This window comes from Homalodisca vitripennis, unplaced genomic scaffold (genome assembly GCF_021130785.1).
Source record: "Homalodisca vitripennis isolate AUS2020 unplaced genomic scaffold, UT_GWSS_2.1 ScUCBcl_942;HRSCAF=3924, whole genome shotgun sequence".
NCBI lineage: Eukaryota > Metazoa > Arthropoda > Insecta > Hemiptera > Cicadellidae > Homalodisca > Homalodisca vitripennis.
Genome location: NW_025777055.1, coordinates 65,371 through 85,980, shown reverse-complemented (window position 1 = coordinate 85,980; position 20,610 = coordinate 65,371). Strand labels below are relative to the sequence as shown.

At 37.7% G+C, this 20,610-nt stretch overlaps 1 protein-coding gene across 1 annotated transcript in view; it reads right to left on the bottom strand.

Annotated features, from left to right (window-relative positions):
* LOC124371109 overlaps positions 1-20,610 on the bottom strand; it is a gene marked incomplete at its 3' end in the record, with an annotated part of 59,429 nt that overhangs the window by 19,086 nt on the left and 19,733 nt on the right. Inside the window, exons 3-6 of the mRNA XM_046829422.1 lie at positions 10,936-11,126; positions 1,528-1,790; positions 1,022-1,120; positions 81-804 (exon numbers count right to left, since the gene is read on the bottom strand). Coding sequence (XP_046685378.1) covers positions 81-804; positions 1,022-1,120; positions 1,528-1,790; positions 10,936-11,126 — 1,277 coding nt within the window. The remainder of the gene's footprint in view (positions 1-80; positions 805-1,021; positions 1,121-1,527; positions 1,791-10,935; positions 11,127-20,610) is intronic.

The window sequence follows — 20,610 nt, the reverse complement described above, 5'->3', positions numbered from 1 at the left end:
CTAATCAAAATATATTGTAAGTAATGTTCTTTGTTATAAGTTAATACCTATAATTTTTTGTCCAGATTCTTGCTACTGACTCTGTGTTTGCGCTCGTCCTCCATACGATGGTTTTTCTCTCCAATCACAATCCATAATGGTGTCGCCATCCCCTTCGTCTTGAGACTCGTTGCGCTGCACTTTCAACCTTTTCAAATCGAGCCCTTCCCTAAAATCAACAGTGCTCTTGTAGTGTGTAACTGTGCTCTTCCCTCTCTTGCCACTCGTCATGTTGTTCTCGTAAAGGTGAAACGAATTGAAGTTAAAGGTTTCTCGCCGTCGAACATTCTCACTTCTCGGAAATTTGTCAGAATCAAATCTTATCTCGTTATTAGCTTCTTGTTCTGTGACAAGTACATTCACGTTGGAGGTTTTCGCATCTTTGATAATGTCTTCAAATCCACTGAGTCTTGGAGAGCAATTGTTCAGAATATTTGCCGGTAATGAGTCTTTTGTTACGTTACGTAAAGAGTACATCTGGTCATGTCTATTTGTAGATCCGGAAGCTTCTTCACTCTCATATTTATTTACTATAAGCGGCAGCTTATAACTTGTTTCTGGTGTTTCAATTTCATTTACTTCACAATTGTTTATTTTTTTATCCAGTTTCGGAGTACATGATAAGGATTCATTTTTATCGGGAGTTTTGGTTTTCATGCTATCAATGGTTTCTTTCAAATTATTATGAGTTGGAGAAAGGTTTTTACACATGCCGTTAGGAAGTGATTTTAACAACATTTTTGAGGTATTTTCCATGTCACAATCCTGTAATGAAAATAATCATTTAATTAAGTTTATAACTGCAGTTATGGACAGAATAATTATAAGCTTAGTAATGTTCTGGGAAAAGCATTATGTTGCAGGAACCAGAATTTAATTTTTTAAATATGTTATCCTAGTTTTTTTACTGAAGCTTGGAAAAATTATTATTAACTATAGTTAGATATAAGTAGTAAAATCTAATGAATTGTAATATTGTTACCGATTCCAACATGTCCTGAAGTTTATTTTGTAATGAAGAACTGTTCATTTGTTCATGAAGTCCATCCAGCAAAAGAGCGAGAAATTCCTGGCAGTCATGCTGCAACAATAACAACAACAAAATCACAATACCGTTGGTTTTTCTTTGTTTAAAGTTTTATTGGCAGTGGATAATTAGAAAGAGTAACAGTATGAAAGATATTTGCCATAATATAATGTCAAATGTCTAACATTCTGTTATTCTTTTACTGATTTTTTGCCTGTGGTCAATTATGGGTGATTTGTAACTAAATAGATTTTTAATTTTTGTTCAAAATATCTTATTTTGAACAATGAATAATGACTTGACAACCAATTAATAACAGAAACTATTCTGTTATTAAACAAAACACCCATCACAGCATGGTTGTTAAATCAATCATGTGGAGGTCAAGTATAGAATTTGCGGGGATTCAAGTCAATGACATACTAAAGGTTAAAATTCAGTAAAAATAAAAATGAACGGACCTGTCGGAAATCCTTGAACTGAGGGTAGTGAGCACCCAAGGTCTCCTTGAAGTCGGAGGGCTGCACAGCCGAGTACTGACCACTCCACATCTTGTGTGTGAGGACAGACAGGTGTGAGGTGAGTGTGTCCTTGGCAGGTGTCGGCTGGTGCAGCAAGCAGTGAACCAGTGCCGGAGTGGCCATCAGGCACTGGACTCCTGTACTCATGAAACATGTGTTGCCCAAGTTGCGTAACCCGCACACACCAGCCTCCGCACCAACATCTGTAATCGTAATATCACAGTAGGTCTTTTTTTTTTTTCAATGTTGACACTTTTGAAATTATACACAAAGATAAATTATTTTTAGATACTGAGGAAAAAGACTTAAACCATTGCAGATCACTGACGAGCTGTGCTCGTCACGCAGCGGCCGGGCCTAACGATGATGAGCTCAGGTCGCAAAAGTGGTCTGCTTTTAAGGACAGTCTAACTTGAATTTTTTTTCGATTTTTGTTTTTTTTGTTGATTATTATTCTTTGAAAGTTTCTAAATCCAATGATGTATAACACATGGTACTAATAAATTTATAACCCAACTTAAAAATATTTTAAAACAAATACTGCACGATATCTCAGCGTGGATTTTGCCAGCTCTTACGACTTTTTGTCACAGGAACTTCTTATAATAACAAAGTCCCTGCAGAATATGTTTATGCTTTATACAGCTGGCAACACTGTCTGTTTACTAACTAGTGTTTACTTTTGTGGTTATGCTTCTGCTTGTTGTCACTTGTGATGAAAGTGAATAATACAGTAATCTGAGTTACCTAGTTTGAGTTATTTTTACATTTTGTGTTAGTGCACATTGTTTATTTGTGAATTGGTTTAGTGAATATTACTGTTTTATTTTGTATTAGTTATGGGTAACCAAAAGAAAGCTATTCGGCTTTCAAAGTCAGGAAGAATGTTGGTAAGCCTAAGCCTAGGCCTAGGCCTACTGAAGTAACTGATCCAGTCACCACAGAATCGAAGTCTTCTACCTCTAAATCCAAGCTACAGCCCAACTTAGGTAAATACAGCACAAATGATAGCCTAGAATATAATAGTTGACTTGGCTCAACTAAAAAGTCCTCTAGATGAGGTTGCAGTCTGTAAATCTTGTCACGGAACGCTTAGCTTTAGTAAGAAGACTGCGGTAGGCCTAGCTTCTGAATTTGTTTTTTCATGTGAACAATGTGATGTAAAATATGACCTTGACAAAATTACTACTACTAGTGATGATGGCAAAGCTCAAACGTACTTTGACCTAAATTTGAGGTTAGTATATGGCCTCAGAGTGATTGGTAAAGGGTATACTGCGGCCCAGTCGCTTTGCGGTATTATGAACTTACCTGCTCCGCCAACAAAAATAAAGAAACATGAGCAGTTGCTATCACAAAAAGCTGAAGAACTGCAGTTGAAGAGGCTGTTGAAATAAATGAACACGTTAGGGATCTGTGTGTCGCTATAGATGGCTCTTGGCAAAAGAGAGGACACACGTCGATGAATGGCATTGTTTTCAATGACATCGGTTGATACAGGCAAGGTGGTTGATATATACTCTATGTCCAAGTACTGCCAGTGCCCTAATAGACATGAGAATGAGCACACTGTAGAATGTAAGGCTAACTACCAAGCAACAAGTGGTGGGATGGAGGTAGAAGGGACAATAAAGCTATTTGAAAGATTGCTTCCTCAGTACAACGTTCGCAACACTGAGTATTTAGGTGACAGTGATACAAATGGCAACAAATCTGTATGTGACTCCCATCCTTATGGTCAAGATGTGGCAATTAGCAAGCTAGAATGCATTGGCCACGTACAAAATAGAATGGGTACGAGACTGCGGAAACTTACAGCGGAAAAAAAGAAAGTCAAATTAGCGGATGGCAAATTTTTGTCTGGTAAAAATAGGCTAACAGCAGCAACTATTACAAATACAAATGTTTTACAGATTGGCTATCAGGAGAAATCCTCACAATCTGGATGGTATGAAGCAAGCAGTGTGGGCTTCATACTTCCACATTCAGTCCTCGAATGAAAAGCCTACTCACCAGTTTTGCCCTAAAACCGAAGATAATTGGTGTAAGTACAACAAATGTGTACTTAGTAATGAAACTTATGACCACTCACAGCACTTTCATCTTCCAGAAGCCATTATGCTAGAAATTAAGCCTATTTTCCAAGCCCTGTCTGATCCTGAGTTGCTAAAAAAGTGCTTGAAGGGGAAGTCTCAAAACCCCGAGTCGCTAAACAACGTCATATGGGCCCGTCTACCAAAGAGAACATTTGCAGCTATTGATACATTGAAATTCAGGGTTTATGAAGCTGTCCTCTTATAATGATGGTTACTTCTCCAAAGTGAAAATGATGAAAGAGTTAGGTCTTAGTGCTGGGGTAAACCTGGCGAAAGCCATGAAACGCCTCTATGAAGAGCGCATCCGCAAGGCTGAAAAAGCTCTTTTGGAGTTTGAAAAAAGTGCAGCAATCAAGAACTTTGATTAAAAGGAAGATTGAGGACTTATTTCAGCAGGAGGAAGACCCAGACAACCCTTCCTACAGTGCTGGACATTATTAAAATGTAAGTTAATACTCTTATTATGCTTTCTGTTAGTTTTTGGCCGTTTCCCATAAACTAAGTTTTTTTTAACTAATATGTCGGATATTTCCACAATCGTAAGAGATATCATCACCAAAATGTTTTTACAGCTTATCAAAACCTAAACCTAGTTCTTAACACAGAGGTTTCAAAAATTTTTTAAATAGGCTGAATTAAAAAAAGTTTTATGTAAAACAAAATAAAAAAATAACATAACAAGTAAAAAAAATCATAGTTAATATAAATATTACTAAAAAGCCCAAACCCCTTTGTTAAGAACTAGGCAAAGACTTGATCTTTGAAATAAAAAAAAGTTTACAAGTCTATCTCTAATACTTGTGATTGCGACATATCGTTAACATTGAGTTTAAATGGGAGTCGGACTGCCCTTAAGTTTCCTTCCAAATAGTTCTATTAATGTCTGATAGATTGGGCGATAGTCTTCACTTGTCATCTAGGAGTGTTTAACAACGGTCTAACGTTCAGATTTTTTCAAAAGTTTTATAAATATCCTAAGATTGCAGTTGTATGTCGAAGTTGAAAAAAAATCATTCATATGAGTTTACTCTCTGCTTTTTAGCGCTCCTGATTAGTTGTTTTCCTCAGCTGTTATTATATTGGTTACTAGTATCGCATTTTATCGTATAATTTGAAATAAACAATTACTGTTTGGAATATACTTAGCCAGCAACGGTCGCAACGACAAGTTGCAAGATGTAAGTTGTTCTGAATTATTGTTTTATTTTATTGTATGAAAACATCACACTAGTTCATAAACAATATATTGTATTTAATTATTTTGTTTTTATGAATATAGATGGAGATATTTTTATAAACTGGAATCCAGTTCAACGTAGATATGAAGTGAGTATACAATAGCGAGCGATACGATGTAGCACACCATTGCTGTTCGTTAGGCCACTGACCGTAAATAAATTCATGCCCGCACGCCAAAACAATACGATCCGCAATGGGTTAAGGAGTGTTGTGGAATCAGCAAAAGGCTGAAGTGCTATTCTGTGCTAAATATGAAAAATGTAAACACAATTTTTTTTCTTATTAAAACGGTTTACAACATTTCAACATGAAACTGTAAGTAATTGTATTTATTATTTCAATTATCTTTTATTTTTACAGATTTGTTTATGATTCTTGTATCATTAATGATAATTAGTGCTGCTGAAGCATTGCAATACTGAACATAATATCCAGACTGTAAATGTGTTCAAAACTTGATTTCATAAATAACGTCTCAAGAACATATTTATATTAACCCTCTGAGCATGTACAGTGTCACATGTAATTGGTGTTTTAACTCTACACAGACACATAAAACTAATTGCAATCGGCAATAAAACATTCAAAAAGTAATATGTACACTGAACCAGCTGGGGGGTAACCAGCTGAGTTATAATTGAGTCTTGACAAATTTAATATTTTTATCCAGTTTTTAAATATAATCGTCTATAAACGGAACTCTGAACGGTCGTTATCGTATCGTGCGTGAAATAGTGCAATCGCTTAAACTATCCTTCACCGTAAGTACATAATATCATCGTACAATATTAATGAGATAACCTCTAAAGGTCGTTTTAATAATTGGAAATCGTACACGAGGTCCTGTTGCCACTCATTGAGATTGGCGCACGCGCTCTGATATCATCGTATCTGGAGTGAACGGCTCTCCGCTATCTATGATCGCCGCGGCGGAACTAACTATTAAGTAAAGATAATTGGAACCCACGCACAGTCAGATTGATTCGCCTGCAATCTAGAAGATACTATCCCTGCACTACATAACTATGTTGAGGAAGTCTTCAGATAAGTTGAAGGTTCACATATTGTAACTTTTGGAGCGTGTGTAGATAATCCCTATTATTAATCGATTACAGTGAGCATAGTACGTAACATGGACTTTACTCTTGAACAAACAAAAAGTGGTAAAGATTGTATTGTTTTTAAGAATCATAAATATAGGGAAAGGAGAGAATATGCTAATGGTGATATAAACTGGAGTTGTCTTGGCCGTACCTGTGGAGCATCGTTGAGAACGGATTCAACAAAAACAACACTAATAGCTATCTGCAACGAGAAACATTCTGGCGATCACCCGGTTACGATGAGGACTTTGTCACCTAGCCCGTCAATAACATCTCCTGGTAATATCTTAACGACAGATGCCAGTCAATATAGTGCCCTGCCATCCTCCCCACTAATATCGCAATTAATATGTGCTAAAAAGAAGTACAGCGTCGAGTGCCAGACTGAAGACATGCATCTGAAAACTAAGGATGAGTTAGTGGGTCGGATTAGTGAACTAACTAGTAGACAAGCTGGTTTGGTGGATAAAATACAGGAGTTGACTAGACAGCTTGAAGAAGCGAAAGTTGAGTTAAACAGGCACAGAGTTGTGAATGTTCAAGCATTGGCGAAGACTAATGTCTTTACATGTGACTCGTCCATCCAAACAGAAATTAAATCCTCAGATAAATCACTACAGACAGAAAACGAAGAGAATTGTGTTCAATGCAAAATACTACAAGAGGAAGCAGAAAAAATGATTTCCACTATCCGAACAATGGAGGAAGGAGTTCTAGCAGCTAAGGAAAATTCACAATATCCTGAGTTTTTGGAAATTAATAACAGATTTACAGTTTTGTCCGAGGAAGAAGAGAGTGAGCTATTCCCATCAAACTTACAGAGGGGAACAAGAAAAGGAAAGAACTATTCTCGTAAAAACACAATACAAAGATCAGTCGGTCTCGGTAGTGGTCCAATAAGACACGAGTCCAGGTCATACAGTTCAACGGAGAAAAATCCTATTGAACTTGTAGATGTATATGGAGATAGCCATGCAAAAAATTTGACAGACAAATTGTGTAAACATCTGAACAGACATTCGGGTGTGTTTGTTTGTGCAAACGCTGGCGCTCCTCTTCATTACGTACTAAAAAACTGTGAAGAGTTGGCATCAACGCGTGGAGATAAGGATGCTGTTTTCATAATGGCGGGTTCTAATGATGTCAGCACCATTAACGAGGATAGCAGGTCGCCGGGGAACTCCGTGGTGGAACAACTCACTCAGTTTGTTAAGACGAATAGACATACAAATTTTGTAGTGGTAAATTTATTTCACCGACATGATCTCCCTCCTAACGGACTAATTAATAGAGAAATTAAAAGAATTAACGAAAATTTAAACATATTAAAACAAGAAAGGGTACCTATTGTGGACGTTAGTACTTTCAGTAGAAAATTATTCACCCGGCATGGCCAACACCTGAATGGCCTTGGCAAAAACATACTATGCGGAGAAATGCTGAAGTCCTTGAAAAATGTGAATCGTCAAGACTGCGTTCCTACCCATGAGATCGCTTCATCTTCGACAGAGAACACATTGCAGCTGGCTCCAGAAACACAGCAAATCTCTGCAACTGAGCTGAACGGTGAGAGGTGCCAGAACGTAGACGTGACGGCAACACATCCTGTGGCAACTGGAGACTGCGGCCGTGCACCGGTGGAGGGCAGACCGACAGCATCATCGACCGGGGATCCAGCAGCGCTTCCGACATTAATGATCAAGGATGGACTTAAGTTATCGGACTTGAATAGTTTTTTCCTTCCGCATTTGCCTTTATCCGTAAATGATGATTCAGATTTTTTAGTGAAAACTGGCCAGAGGGGAATTCATCGAAATTAGAGGAGTTTGATAATTTTTCTACCTTAGTAGAAACAGCTGGTAGCAGAAATGGGGATGAATTCAGCATATACCATCAAAATATAAGGAGCGTTAGACACAAGGTTTCGGAGCTCTGCTTGTCGTGGGCTCGGGCCCCTGATATAATCTGCCTCACAGAACACTGGTTGGGCGATGGGGAGTTGGTGGTAATCCCACAGTATTCATGTGTAACATCTTTCTGTCGGAAAAATTCCGCTGGCGGTGGGGTGGCCATCTTTAGACACAATGAGTCAATATTTGATTTCTCTGTAACACGGCTAGCCGAGCTGGAAATTGAATTTTCAAATGAAGATTGCTTTGAATGCGCAATTGTAAAATTAGAGTTTAAAGTTGGTGATCAGTCTTTCTTGGACACTTCAGTAATTAATTTGGTTTGTGTCTATCGTCCACCTTGTAAAAACAAAAACGATTTTTTGCTAAAAATGGAGCAGCTGTTGACTGGCCTATTAAGGCGAAATCAACGAACTATAATATGTGGGGACTTTAACTTGAACTTTTTAGCAAGTAACGATTCTCATGTTACATTATTACGACAAGTATTTTTCTCCTTTAACATGAGGGAAATTTTAAATCAACCAACAAGATTAACTGCAACCGGTGCATCTCTTCTGGATAATGTTTTTACAGATGTTCAAAGTAACATCCGATGTGAGGTGACATTTAATGGATTGTCCGATCATCATTCTCAAATTATTTATCTCACCAAGTGTCTGAGGGTAGAAAGGGTCTCTATTTTAAAACGAGTGTTCTCCAAGAACCAGATTCAAAATTTCAAGTCCATACTGGCTTCAACGGATTGGTCCATTTTATCATCATTAAAGGATGTGAATTCAAAGTTTGAAGCATTCATGAATTTAATTAATAAAGCTTTTTCAGTCTCCTTCCCGTTTAAAGAGTCGAGGCCTAAACAAAAATACAATGCAACTTTTGAGTTTGATTACAAAATTAAGGAGATGGCGTCCAAAAACAGAGATCTATCAATTTTGGTTAGGGATTTTGGTGATCCGGATTTGAAACGCCTGCTCAATCGGCGTCGTACTATTCTGAGGAATCTTGTAAACTGCCGTAAACGTTTACTAACATCTAGAGCAATTTCCGATAGCGACAACAAACAAAAGACAGTTTGGGAAATTATCAAACGTGAAACTAGAGACACGAAACCGCATGAAAATATTGCTTTGTTGAATGGAGGAGTTGTGGTTGATTCACCTGGGGAAGTTGCTAGCATGTTTAATTCAGTCTTCTGTGGTGTGCAACCAATTGATGGCTTGCGTTTGGATAGTGGAGCATGTTCACGTGGAAGAGTTATCCCTCAATCTTTCTTTATTATGCCAATCACACCGGATGAGATAGAAAAAAGCATCATATCAATGAAAACCAAAAAGTCTTCGGGGGTTGATGAAATGTCCGCTTGGTTGTTGAAGCAATGTTACGGTTGTTTTCTAAATCAAATGTGTATTCTGTTCAATGAATCAATTGCAGGTGGTGTTTTCCCAAATTGTTTCAAAATAGCTAAAGTTGTACCAGTTTTTAAGAAAGGTGATCGGGAATGTGCGGACAACTACAGACCGGTGTCTCTCTTGCCTACTTTATCTAAGGTGCTGGAGAGACTCGTTTGTTCTCGTTTGACTGCCTTTTTACAGCGCCACAATGTACTGGTCCCAAATCAGTTTGGATTTAGACAGAATCATTCAACAGCTGACGCAGTGATTTCTCTTGTTGACCAAATTATTGACCACCTAGAAAAACGCCAGGCAGCCTTAGGAATCTTTTGCGACCTTTCAAAGGCGTTCGATCGTGTAGACCATAGCATATTGTGTTCTAAGCTGGAAGGTTATGGAGTTAGAGGCGTAGCTCTTTCATGGCTACAATCGTATTTGACTCACAGGCAGCAGTTCGTTCAGGTTGGGTTTTCGAAATCAGGTTTGATTGAGAACAAGTATGGGGTGCCGCAGGGTTCCATTCTAGGCCCATTACTTTTTATCCTCTACATTAACGATATTCATGTGTGCAGGGGGGACGCAAATTTGGTACTCTACGCGGATGATGCTACGGTTCTTCTCGGTGGCTCGGATAGTGATGTGGACCTACGAGCATCTTCTTCCCTCGTAAATATTGACAGTTGGCTCTCGAAAAATAACCTAATGTTGAATGCTAAGAAAACCACATTTATTCAGTTTCTAACAAAAAATAAGCAACACTCTGATTTATTGATTAACATAAATGAAACTTCATTAGAACCATCTAAATCTACGTGTTTCCTGGGTGTAACCATCGATAGTAGATTGCAGTGGTCTTCTCATGTATCTGGGTTGTGTGGTAAACTGAGTCAAGTGTGTTTTGCATTACGAACTCTGAGTACTTTTATGGACAGAGATGGGTTGGTGACTGCTTACCACGGGTGTTTCGCTTCGTTGTTGGCGTATGGGATTGAGGTCTGGGGTGGAGCCTCTCCTGCAGAACATGCATTTTTGGTCCAAAAGAGAGCTGTACGGATCATATGCAGGGTCCCAAATCTTCATTCATGCCGTGGTTTATTTAGGAATCTCAACATTCTAACAATGACATCCCTTTACATTTTTAGAGTTGTCATGTATGTGAGGAAGCATCTGTGTCAGATTCCGTCAGTGGGAAGCACTCATGCCTACCCGACGAGGCACGGCACTTTGCTTCGTACTCCCTCACATCGATTGTCCCTGCACGAGACTAGAGTGATGCACGCGGGTGTAATTTTTTATAATGCTCTCTCTCAAACTTTGAAGGAGGTTTGTGAACTGACAATTTTTAAAAGAAACCTGAGGAGATACTTAATAGTAAAGGAATTTTATAGTGTAAATGAATTCCTCTCTGACAGTGGCTTTTAAATTTTAATTTAAATAATTGTTTTTGTGTACTTATTTCTTTCTTTTGACTACTATTCAATGTGATTTTGTTGATAGCACTTTTATATTTAAGTTTAGATTTATACTATATTGACGATTGCGATGTACTTCTGTGTACCTTATGCAATAAAAAGAATTGAATTGAACATTTATAAATACCATTAAGTACCTAAAAGGTCTCCAAGGTGGTCTGCTTGATTTTCAGCAGAAGAAAACAAAGCTTCTAAGTCGTCAGCAAAAGTGCCTTCATGATCTGTTTCTGAAAACAGAGAGGTGGAGGATGTTGTTACAGGACATGGCAGTGGAATAGGAAGCCCTAGGTTGATTGAAGAAGACTGACTTGCATGTAGTTCTGCATCCCTGCAAAAAATATTACAGTAATAATTATAGATCTCATATAATAAAAACCTTAAATGATTATGTAAAATTAACTCTTCTAGCGCCAATGTCCAATATACCAGATGTTATTAGAGTTGAAATGCTTTAAGTCAGACCATCTGCAATGAAGGGGGCAGCTCTTTTACTCTACGAATCGTTGTCTCAACGACCCTATTTTTGTATTTGCAATAGTAGTGTTGGGTCTTTTACACTACTAATCGTTGACTCAACGACCCTTTCTGAAAAAATAACAAATAACAGAGGGTCTTTTACTCTACGAAGCGTTGTGACAACGACCCGATTTACTAAGAAAACTAAAAGTTCAATCCAATGGTTCTTTGTCACAACGACCCATATACCGAATATAAGAATAGAACTACAAGTGGGTTCGTTGACACAACGACCCTTTTTCCATATTTTTTATCTAATTCATTAAATTGGGCCGTTTACACTACGGATCTTTGTGTCAACGGCCCAAATATAAATTAAAAGTAGAAAAGTAGAAAAAGGTTCGTAGAATCAACAACCTAGTTTCAGAATAAGTTGAAATATATGTATTAAGGGGTCGTTGACTCAAAGACCCTATAATGCATCTAACCTCAAATAAGACATTCTAGGGCGTTTACTCAACTGATCGTTGTCTCAACGCCCCTCCGTCCCAAACAAGCGCTTTCAAACGAAACAGGGTCAATCAGTCAACTCCTAGCCCGGTAGGCATGAAGGCGCTGCGTCTGTGCCGAGTTTAGTCCTAACATCTGATATAAGGGTAAATACTTTGTATAAGTATTGTATGTAAATATTTTTTTTATTATACGTGTATATTATTGAACTAATTTTAAAGTCTGGTAATAGTTGTATTTATAAAATATAAGAAATATTTTTAAGACATACATTTCTTGTTATGATTCCCATTTCTTGTTTATGTATTCAAAATATATTTCACTCATGTACATAAACTGAAATAATGTAACTGTCATTCATATTTCTACTTCTGTTGGAAACAGGTTGAGGTTTCTAATTATTATTAAATGGTTAGTCAAACAGTACCCAACGTTAAAATTAAAACGTTGCAAACAAATGAAAACACTAATACTAGATTTTGACAACTACAACTCCAAACATGCACTATGAGGAATTCGATTGACAGTGCCGAAGCCACTCATCTGAGAAAGACGAAAGATTTAATTTCTGTATGTCTGTATGACCGCACAATATATCAAAAACGAATTGACTTATATATGGTTATTGATCTATAGCGATCACTTTCAAATTGCTATTGCGGTTAACCGTACAGTGACGGGAAAATCGCAGAAGAAATAAATTTGTAAGCAAACTGTGTACAGTCATATGACATTTTTAGATGTGGCATGGTAACACAAGTACCCTATCCATCCGCAATATATTTCTAAAAATGTCTTTTTTTGTATGCTTTAAATTTTATATGAATCTTTATTTATACATAGACAAGAAGGAGCTCCATTTTGGCGCATGTATACTCATGCTTTTCGGCTAAGCGTAATATATTAGGTATATTGTAACATATACGTACTTAAATTCTGTGCGCTTCACTACCCGTGTGTTATTTTTATTATATCTGATTGAGTTCATTTATAAGTCTAGGTGAGTTACTGTAGTCGACACTATATACATCATCTGATTTCAAACCTTTCTTACCACTCAGTAGCTAATCCCATCGTGTAACTGTAGAATATTTAGCGTATCAACTATACCATGTGTCCTGAGCTGAATGCGGAATTCAGTGTGAATTACCGGTAGCCTGTACGGACGAACTGTGTGTCGAAGCTAGAGAGCTAGTGAGCAGTCTGAGGACCACAGTGGAGGTGCTCGAGGCCGGACTGAAGTGCCTAAAAGGATCTATGACTAGTCGCGAGTGTGGTGTGGGAGGTGGGGATGTCGAATGGACGGTTCAACGCGGAAAAAGGAGCCCACTACCACTTGAGACGACAGACAGCTTTACTGTGCTAAACAGCGCAATGGAGAATGTAAAGCAAGAGGTTCGCAAGCCTATGGGAAGGAGAAGGAGGTCTAGAGCAAAACGGAGGACCAAACAAGTTAGACAGCCGGTCCCCAATCAAATAAGATCTCTCCCTTTTCGTAGCATCCACATCGCCGGGGATAGCCACAGCCGTGATGTCGACCTCGTCCGCTGTATGGTGACTGCTGACACGAAAGTGAAGGGTGTCTGCTGACCCGGGGCTGGGCTGCTGAGTGTCACTTCTGACGGTCCTCTTCCGCCAGACAGCTGCTATGTGATTATTGCAGGCACGAACGATGTCGCCATCGGTCAGCAGCGCAACATCTACACTCATCTGGAGCGCTGCATCACTTCCAAATTGAGGACAGCTAAGGTAGTGGTATCCACTCTGCCTCACCGACACGACTTACCCCGCCCAACATCCGATCAACAGGGAGACATCCTTAATTAACGCCTACATAGAGGAGCTCTGCGTGAGGCAGAGTGGAGTGGAGGTGGTGGATTTCAACCGTATCGGAAGGGGTGCATTCACGAACCATGGGATGCATCTAAAGCCTCAGTGTAAGCGCCTGCTGGCCGAGCTGCTGATGGAGTGTATGGGAAGGTTCTGCCGTGCTGTTACATCGCGTCCGCCTCCTCTCAAGTCCTGTAGACCGTCTCTGCCCCGGACTGACCACCTGTCGAAGAAGTCAGTTGCCTGTAAGACACCGGCTGCAGTGGAGCCTCCGACGCTGTCCTTTGGGACGTTTGCGGACGTAGTGAAGCTCCACAACAACAAGAGTGGCTACAACCAAAAAAACTCTTTAATTCTAGTGACATCAAATGTGACTTAAAATCAAGGATATCAGCATCGGATGTACAAAAGAATAACCTAAATTTTAAACAAAAACAAAATAACAAAATTCCGTTTTCACAATCAAAATTTTCTGTTGTGCACCAAAACGCACAAACAGCTTCTAATAAAGTTGATGAGCTATCGCTCATGGCTGGTGAGCTCCATCCGGACGTTTTCATAGTCACTGAGCATAGCTTCTCACCTGAAGCGGATATTGTGTTTAAAATTGACAATTTTCAATTGGCAGCAATATTTCACCGAAAACATTGCAAAGGCGGAGGTGTGGCAATTTTCGTTAAGAAAAGACTAATATTCCAACCCTTCAAGGTTGATTACAGCTGTGATCTAGACTTTGAAGTGGAAGGTATAAAAGTCAATCTAAATTCCGTAGGAAAAATTACAATCATTGGCTTATACAGATCCCCAAATGGTTGCTCAATAAATTTTTTTGAAAAATTTGAATCCCTTCTAAATTTTCTCTGTTCTAATTCGTTGAAGTTTATCATTTCAGGTTACTTTAACATCGATGTTTTGGACCACACCAACCCCCTGACCCAGCGGCTACGCGATATTCTCACCTCTTTCGGCTTAGTTTGGTCCGTGAACACGCCAACACGAGTGAGTGCTACATCGAGTACGGCCATCGACAACGTCATTACAAACGTATTAGACGTTTCGGTTTCCGTTCTGGACGCGGCTGTCTCCGACCACTTCGCGCAGGAGGCCGTGATCGGGAATCTCAGTCCGAAGATCGAACCTCTTTCGGTAAATATAAGAAGAGATCTTAAAATTCAAAATATCCAAATTCTTAACAGATTTCTCCAAGAAGAATCCTGGTCTTTTATTGATAGTTTTGATAATGCGGAGGAAGCGTTTTCTGCGTTTACAGACCGTTTTAATTTTTATTTGAACATCACTTGCCCTTATAAGTCATTCAAAGAGCGATCAGACAAAAAACACAACACTTGGATAAATCAAAACATTCTCAATTTAAGAAAAACATTAAAATTTTATCATTCAATTTACATAGAATCGACAAATGAAGAATTCAAAAATTTCTTTCGAGCATACAAGCTAAATTACCGCAAAGAAATAAAAGCCGCTAAGGCTCGGGATATCGAAAATAGACTAATGAATTCTGAAAATTTTTCAAAAAGTGCGTGGAATATAATTAAAAATACAACTCAAACACAAGTCCTAAAACATTTCAAACCTAACCTTAAAATACAAGGTAAAATAACAAAAAACCCGCTTGAAGTAGCAAGTGAATTTAATAACTTTTTCTCCACGGTTGCTGGGCCGGACCCATGTTTTAGTGGGAACAGCACCCGAGAGGACTCATTTATGGGACCGGTCTCGTCCATGGTCCTGTCTCCTGTGAGCGAGGCGGAGTTGGTCCGTGTGGTGCGGGAGCTGAGGCCGAAAAAGTCTGGTGACATCAATGGGATGTCTGTGTGGTTACTTAAGCGCTGCTTTAAGCACATTTCAGTACCACTCACAAAATTGATTAACCTGTCGTTCGCCCAAGGCGTTTTCCCGTCCACTTTGAAGGCAGCAAAAGTCATTCCAATTTTTAAAAAGGACGATCCTTATGTCGCAAGTAACTATCGTCCAATTTCCATTCTTCCGGTCCTCAGCAAATTTTTCGAAAAAGCCTTCCTTCGACGATTAGAAGATTTCTTCAATCGCTTTGAAGTTATTTGTAATGAACAATTTGGATTTAGAAAAAACAAATCGACTATTGATGCTGTCACGAGTCTCATTGATTCTGTTGTCGATGGTTTGGAGAGGCGGGGGGGGGAACATGTGCTTAGCATATTTCTCGACCTCTCAAAGGCCTTTGACTGTGTGCATCATGAAATACTGTTGCACCAGTTATGGTCAAGCGGTGTTCGTGGTTTGCCTCACAAATCGCTCTCGTCATACCTAAATGATAGAGAGCAGTGTGTGCAGATCGCGAATACCCTCTCAGGAAAAGTTAAAATGCCCTATGGAGTCCCACAAGGATCGATTCTAGGGCCTGTCCTTTTTCTCGTCTACGTCAACAGATTGAGTTCATCAATCCATAATGGAAAGATGATTCAGTATGCTGACGATACGACTCTCTGCATTAGATCAAAAACCAAACCAGATCTTGAAATCAAAGCCTTTGAAGAACTCAACTCATGCATTGATCATTTTTTCAATATCAATTTGAAAACAAATTGTTCTAAAACAAGCGTGATTAATTTCTGTTTTCGGCAACATGAAAACGAAATCCGACCAATTGTGATGGTGGATGAAACCATAATAGAAGAAGAAGAATCCACCAAGTTTCTTGGGATGCACCTTGATCGAGGGCTGACATGGGACGTTCACATTGAGAGTGTCTGTTCAAAGGTTGCTTCTGGCATTTATGTCTTACGCAATTTGGCAAAATTCTGTTCATTGGATATTCTGAAGACAGCTTACTTTGGCCTAATACATCCACATTTAGCTTATGGTCTAAGATTGTGGGGTGGCTGTTCTAGATACAAATTTAATAGAGTGTTTAGAATGCAAAAGAAAGCTGTCAGAATCATTTACAAATTAAATCAGAGAGAGTCGTGTAAATTAGCCTTCGGGGAGCTTGGATTACTCACTTTGCCTAGCCTCTACATTCTCGACGTCGTGCTATACTGCCGATTCAAGTGCGTCTCACTTCGGGGTAGCGACGTACACCAATACGGAACTAGAGGCCGGGACAACTTTCGTATGGCACAGCACAGAACTACTGTTTTTGAACGCTTGCCATCTCAGGTTGGTGTGAGGCTAATCAATAGGCTCCCTGAAGAGATCAAACGCGTCAATAACCACAAACAATTTAAATCTCGATTAAAACACTTCTTAGTGTCCAAAGCATTTTACTCAGTTGATGAGTTTGCGATGGGTCGCTGGGATAGTCTTCACCAACATTTAAAAAAATTCCAACTCCCCTTCTGATATCCATGAAAATTTGGCCACTATCGAGAAAACGGCGGCAGGTGGCACATACCCAAAAAGTAATTTTTATTTTAAATTTACTCGAATATTTTTTTACTCAGAATAAAAATTAATTGTGTTAGTTATTAGATTAGGACTTTTATTTCTATATGACGCTTGCAATACAATTATTGTTAATTGTTTCCTGCAATAAAGAATATTATTATTATTATTATTATTATATAATCGATTTGTTAATTACGTGTATAAGTTGTTAAAAGAGGTTTGTTAGCATTGGATAGTTTTAACAGTTTAAATTAATCTATGGTCAAATATCAATGGAATGAAACTTAAATATTCTAACTACAACTATAGAAACAACAGTGAGGTAGTCTCAGGTAAAGGCTCGGGTGAGGTGGTTCCTTCCTCAAAATGGTGTCGTTAGCAGACAATGCAATAGTTTTATTGCAACCGGTCTCGAGATTACGTGTCCCTTCTGAATGGGTCTAATGAAATTACGTGGAAGGGGTTATAAAACTATTCTCAGAAATTCCGTGAGGGTAAAGAGATAAGTCTGCATAATAGCCTTTCTTCCATATTATAACATCTGCTCCTACCTACCAGGTGTCAGCAATAAGATAAATTTCTCAAGCCTCAACCACATCTGACACTGAAAAATTAGCAGAAATTAGGGAACCCCTAATATCCTATATCACACGACATTTAAATACAATAAAACCCTGCGATATAATAACTCTAAATAAGATTCAGTGATTACAAAAAACCCTCAACAATAGTTAAAAACTTTACAATAGTAAAAAAATTGATGATACATTTGAAAATAAATTGTTGCAGATAAAAACAGAAATAAACTGAATGCAAAATAATGAATGAAATTTAAAATAATTTGTTTTTTAAAATATATGTGAGGTTAGAAAAAATATATTGTTAATTAGCCTACAAATTTTACTTACTATTTTCATGGATATAAGAGGCAACGTCATTTAAAGATGCAGCGAGCACAATCCGACGTAAGACCATCGAGGTATATAAATTACAGGCTCGTGCCGACCATCAATGACACTACTGAATTTATGACATCTCATGAAATTGAGCGGCAGATTAGCGAAATAAAAATGGGCCTCGCTTTAAACGACGAAGGGGCTTCAGAACCAGGAAGTGGAGACACGCGTTGCAACGTGTGTCTTACGATGAAGGCAACCAGGATGGCCACACCTTGTGGACACAATGTAGTGTGCAGGCTGTGCGCCGTCTCTATGACCGAGTATGAAATATTTCATCAGGTCACAAATGGCGATGGAACTATTTACAACACATATACGCCTGCCACTAACATGTCCTATTTGTAGAGCAATTGTTGGTGCTTTTATAAAAACCATTTTAATCATATCTTTACCGTTTTAAAACAATGTAACTGTAAAATATATTGTTCTATTAAAAGTGTCTAAAAGAATGGTTTTCTTCTTTGCACAACTAGTTCGTAGTTACCCGTATTACGAGTATGTATCTATATATATAAAAATGAAACTGTTCGTGTGTAACAGCATCACTCACAAACGGCTGGACGGATTCGCCTAATTTTTTTTTAAAATTTGTTCGTCTTGATCTGTAGAAGGTTATAGGATACTTTTTATCCCTTTCCCGATTCAGGATTCCGCCCCACTGGTTACAGAAATACCCGTAAGAAATGCATTGCAGCAAACATATGTTATTAAGTGAAAGAGTCTTTTCAAATTTTTAATCAGCTGTTCTTTGTAAACATATATAATGCGACAAAAAAATATATTTATATATAAATTTCTTTACACTTATAGTTTTAAAGCATAGAGTAAGCTTAAGAGAAACGACAAATTTTGTTTAAACTGTTTCTGCAATCATAATATATAAAAATGAATGTTTGTGTGTTTGTCCTTTATAGACTCAGAAACTATTGGACCGATCACTATGAAAATTTGTATTTTTCTATGTAGAAGGTTTATACGCAATGCCCATTGATGTAACTAACCACCAGGCTGTACTGCAAGATATAAAAGTTATCAAAGCGCCTGCACATTATAAACTGCAATTACAACACAGTAGTTACGTATATTAAAATATCCAAACACTATTTGAAGGCAAAGAAATATACGGGCAAAGCTTAAGAGACGCGTGCGAAGCCGCGGGAAACAGCTAGTATCTTATATTTATTGCAGCGTGTTATATATTTTGTGCTAACTAATGCTATAATGTATATATCTATTATATATAATATAATGTCAGTTTGTTCTCAAGATGTCCTGTGACGGAAATAAATAATATATCTTTCCAGCCCTCATAGGCTTTACTGCGTTCGGCCAATAGAAAACCTTTATACTTTAATTGCTTATTTATGAAACGGGTGTAAGCATTATTAAAGATTTTGAAGACTATTTTATTTCATCTATACTAATAGATCCAACTCTAAATAGCGAAACATTATCCGAAAACACATAAATATTTTTCCAACTTTTTTCCAAACTGCAGACATAAGCATTTTCACAAACTAGCCATTAGCATGAGATTTTTTATAAACAAACACATGTTTTTTCGATTAAATATTAAAATACAAATAATTTATATATACTATCTGACATAATTAGTTTATATAGTTATTAACTATTAGTATAGATGAAATAAAATAGTCTTCAAAATCTTTAATAATGCTTACACCCGTTTCATAAATAAGCAATTAAAGTATAAAGGTTTCTATTGGCCGAACGCAGTAAAGCCTATGAGGGCTGGAAAGATATATTATTTATTTCCGTCACAGGACATCTTGAGAACAAACTGACATTATATTATATATAATAGATATATACATTATAGCATTAGTTAGCACAAAATATATAACACGCTGCAATAAATATAAGATACTAGCTGTTTCCCGCGGCTTCGCACGCGTCTCTTAAGCTTTGCCCGTATATTTCTTTGCCTTCAAATAGTGTTTGGATATTTTAATATACGTAACTACTGTGTTGTAATTGCAGTTTATAATGTGCAGGCGCTTTGATAACTTTTATATCTTGCAGTACAGCCTGGTGGTTAGTTACATCAATGGGCATTGCGTATAAACCTTCTACATAGAAAAATACAAATTTTCATAGTGATCGGTCCAATAGTTTCTGAGTCTATAAAGGACAAACACACAAACATTCATTTTTATATATTATGATTGCAGAAACAGTTTAAACAAAATTTGTCGTTTCTCTTAAGCTTACTCTATGCTTTAAAACTATAAGTGTAAAGAAATTTATATATAAATATATTTTTTTGTCGCATTATATATGTTTACAAAGAACAGCTGATTAAAAATTTGAAAAGACTCTTTCACTTAATAACATATGTTTGCTGCAATGCATTTCTTACGGGTATTTCTGTAACCAGTGGGGCGGAATCCTGAATCGGGAAAGGGATAAAAAGTATCCTATAACCTTCTACAGATCAAGACGAACAAATTAAAAAAAAAGTTAGGCGAATCCGTCCAGCCGTTTGTGAGTGATGCTGTTACACACGAACAGTTTCATTTTTATATATATAGATTAACAGTAAACCTTTTAAGAAAGGAAAAGTTATTTGTTAAAACACCTTTAACATTGCAACATTAAAACAAAAATATTTGAAATGTTACTCTATTTAATCAACTTTTTTACTATTGT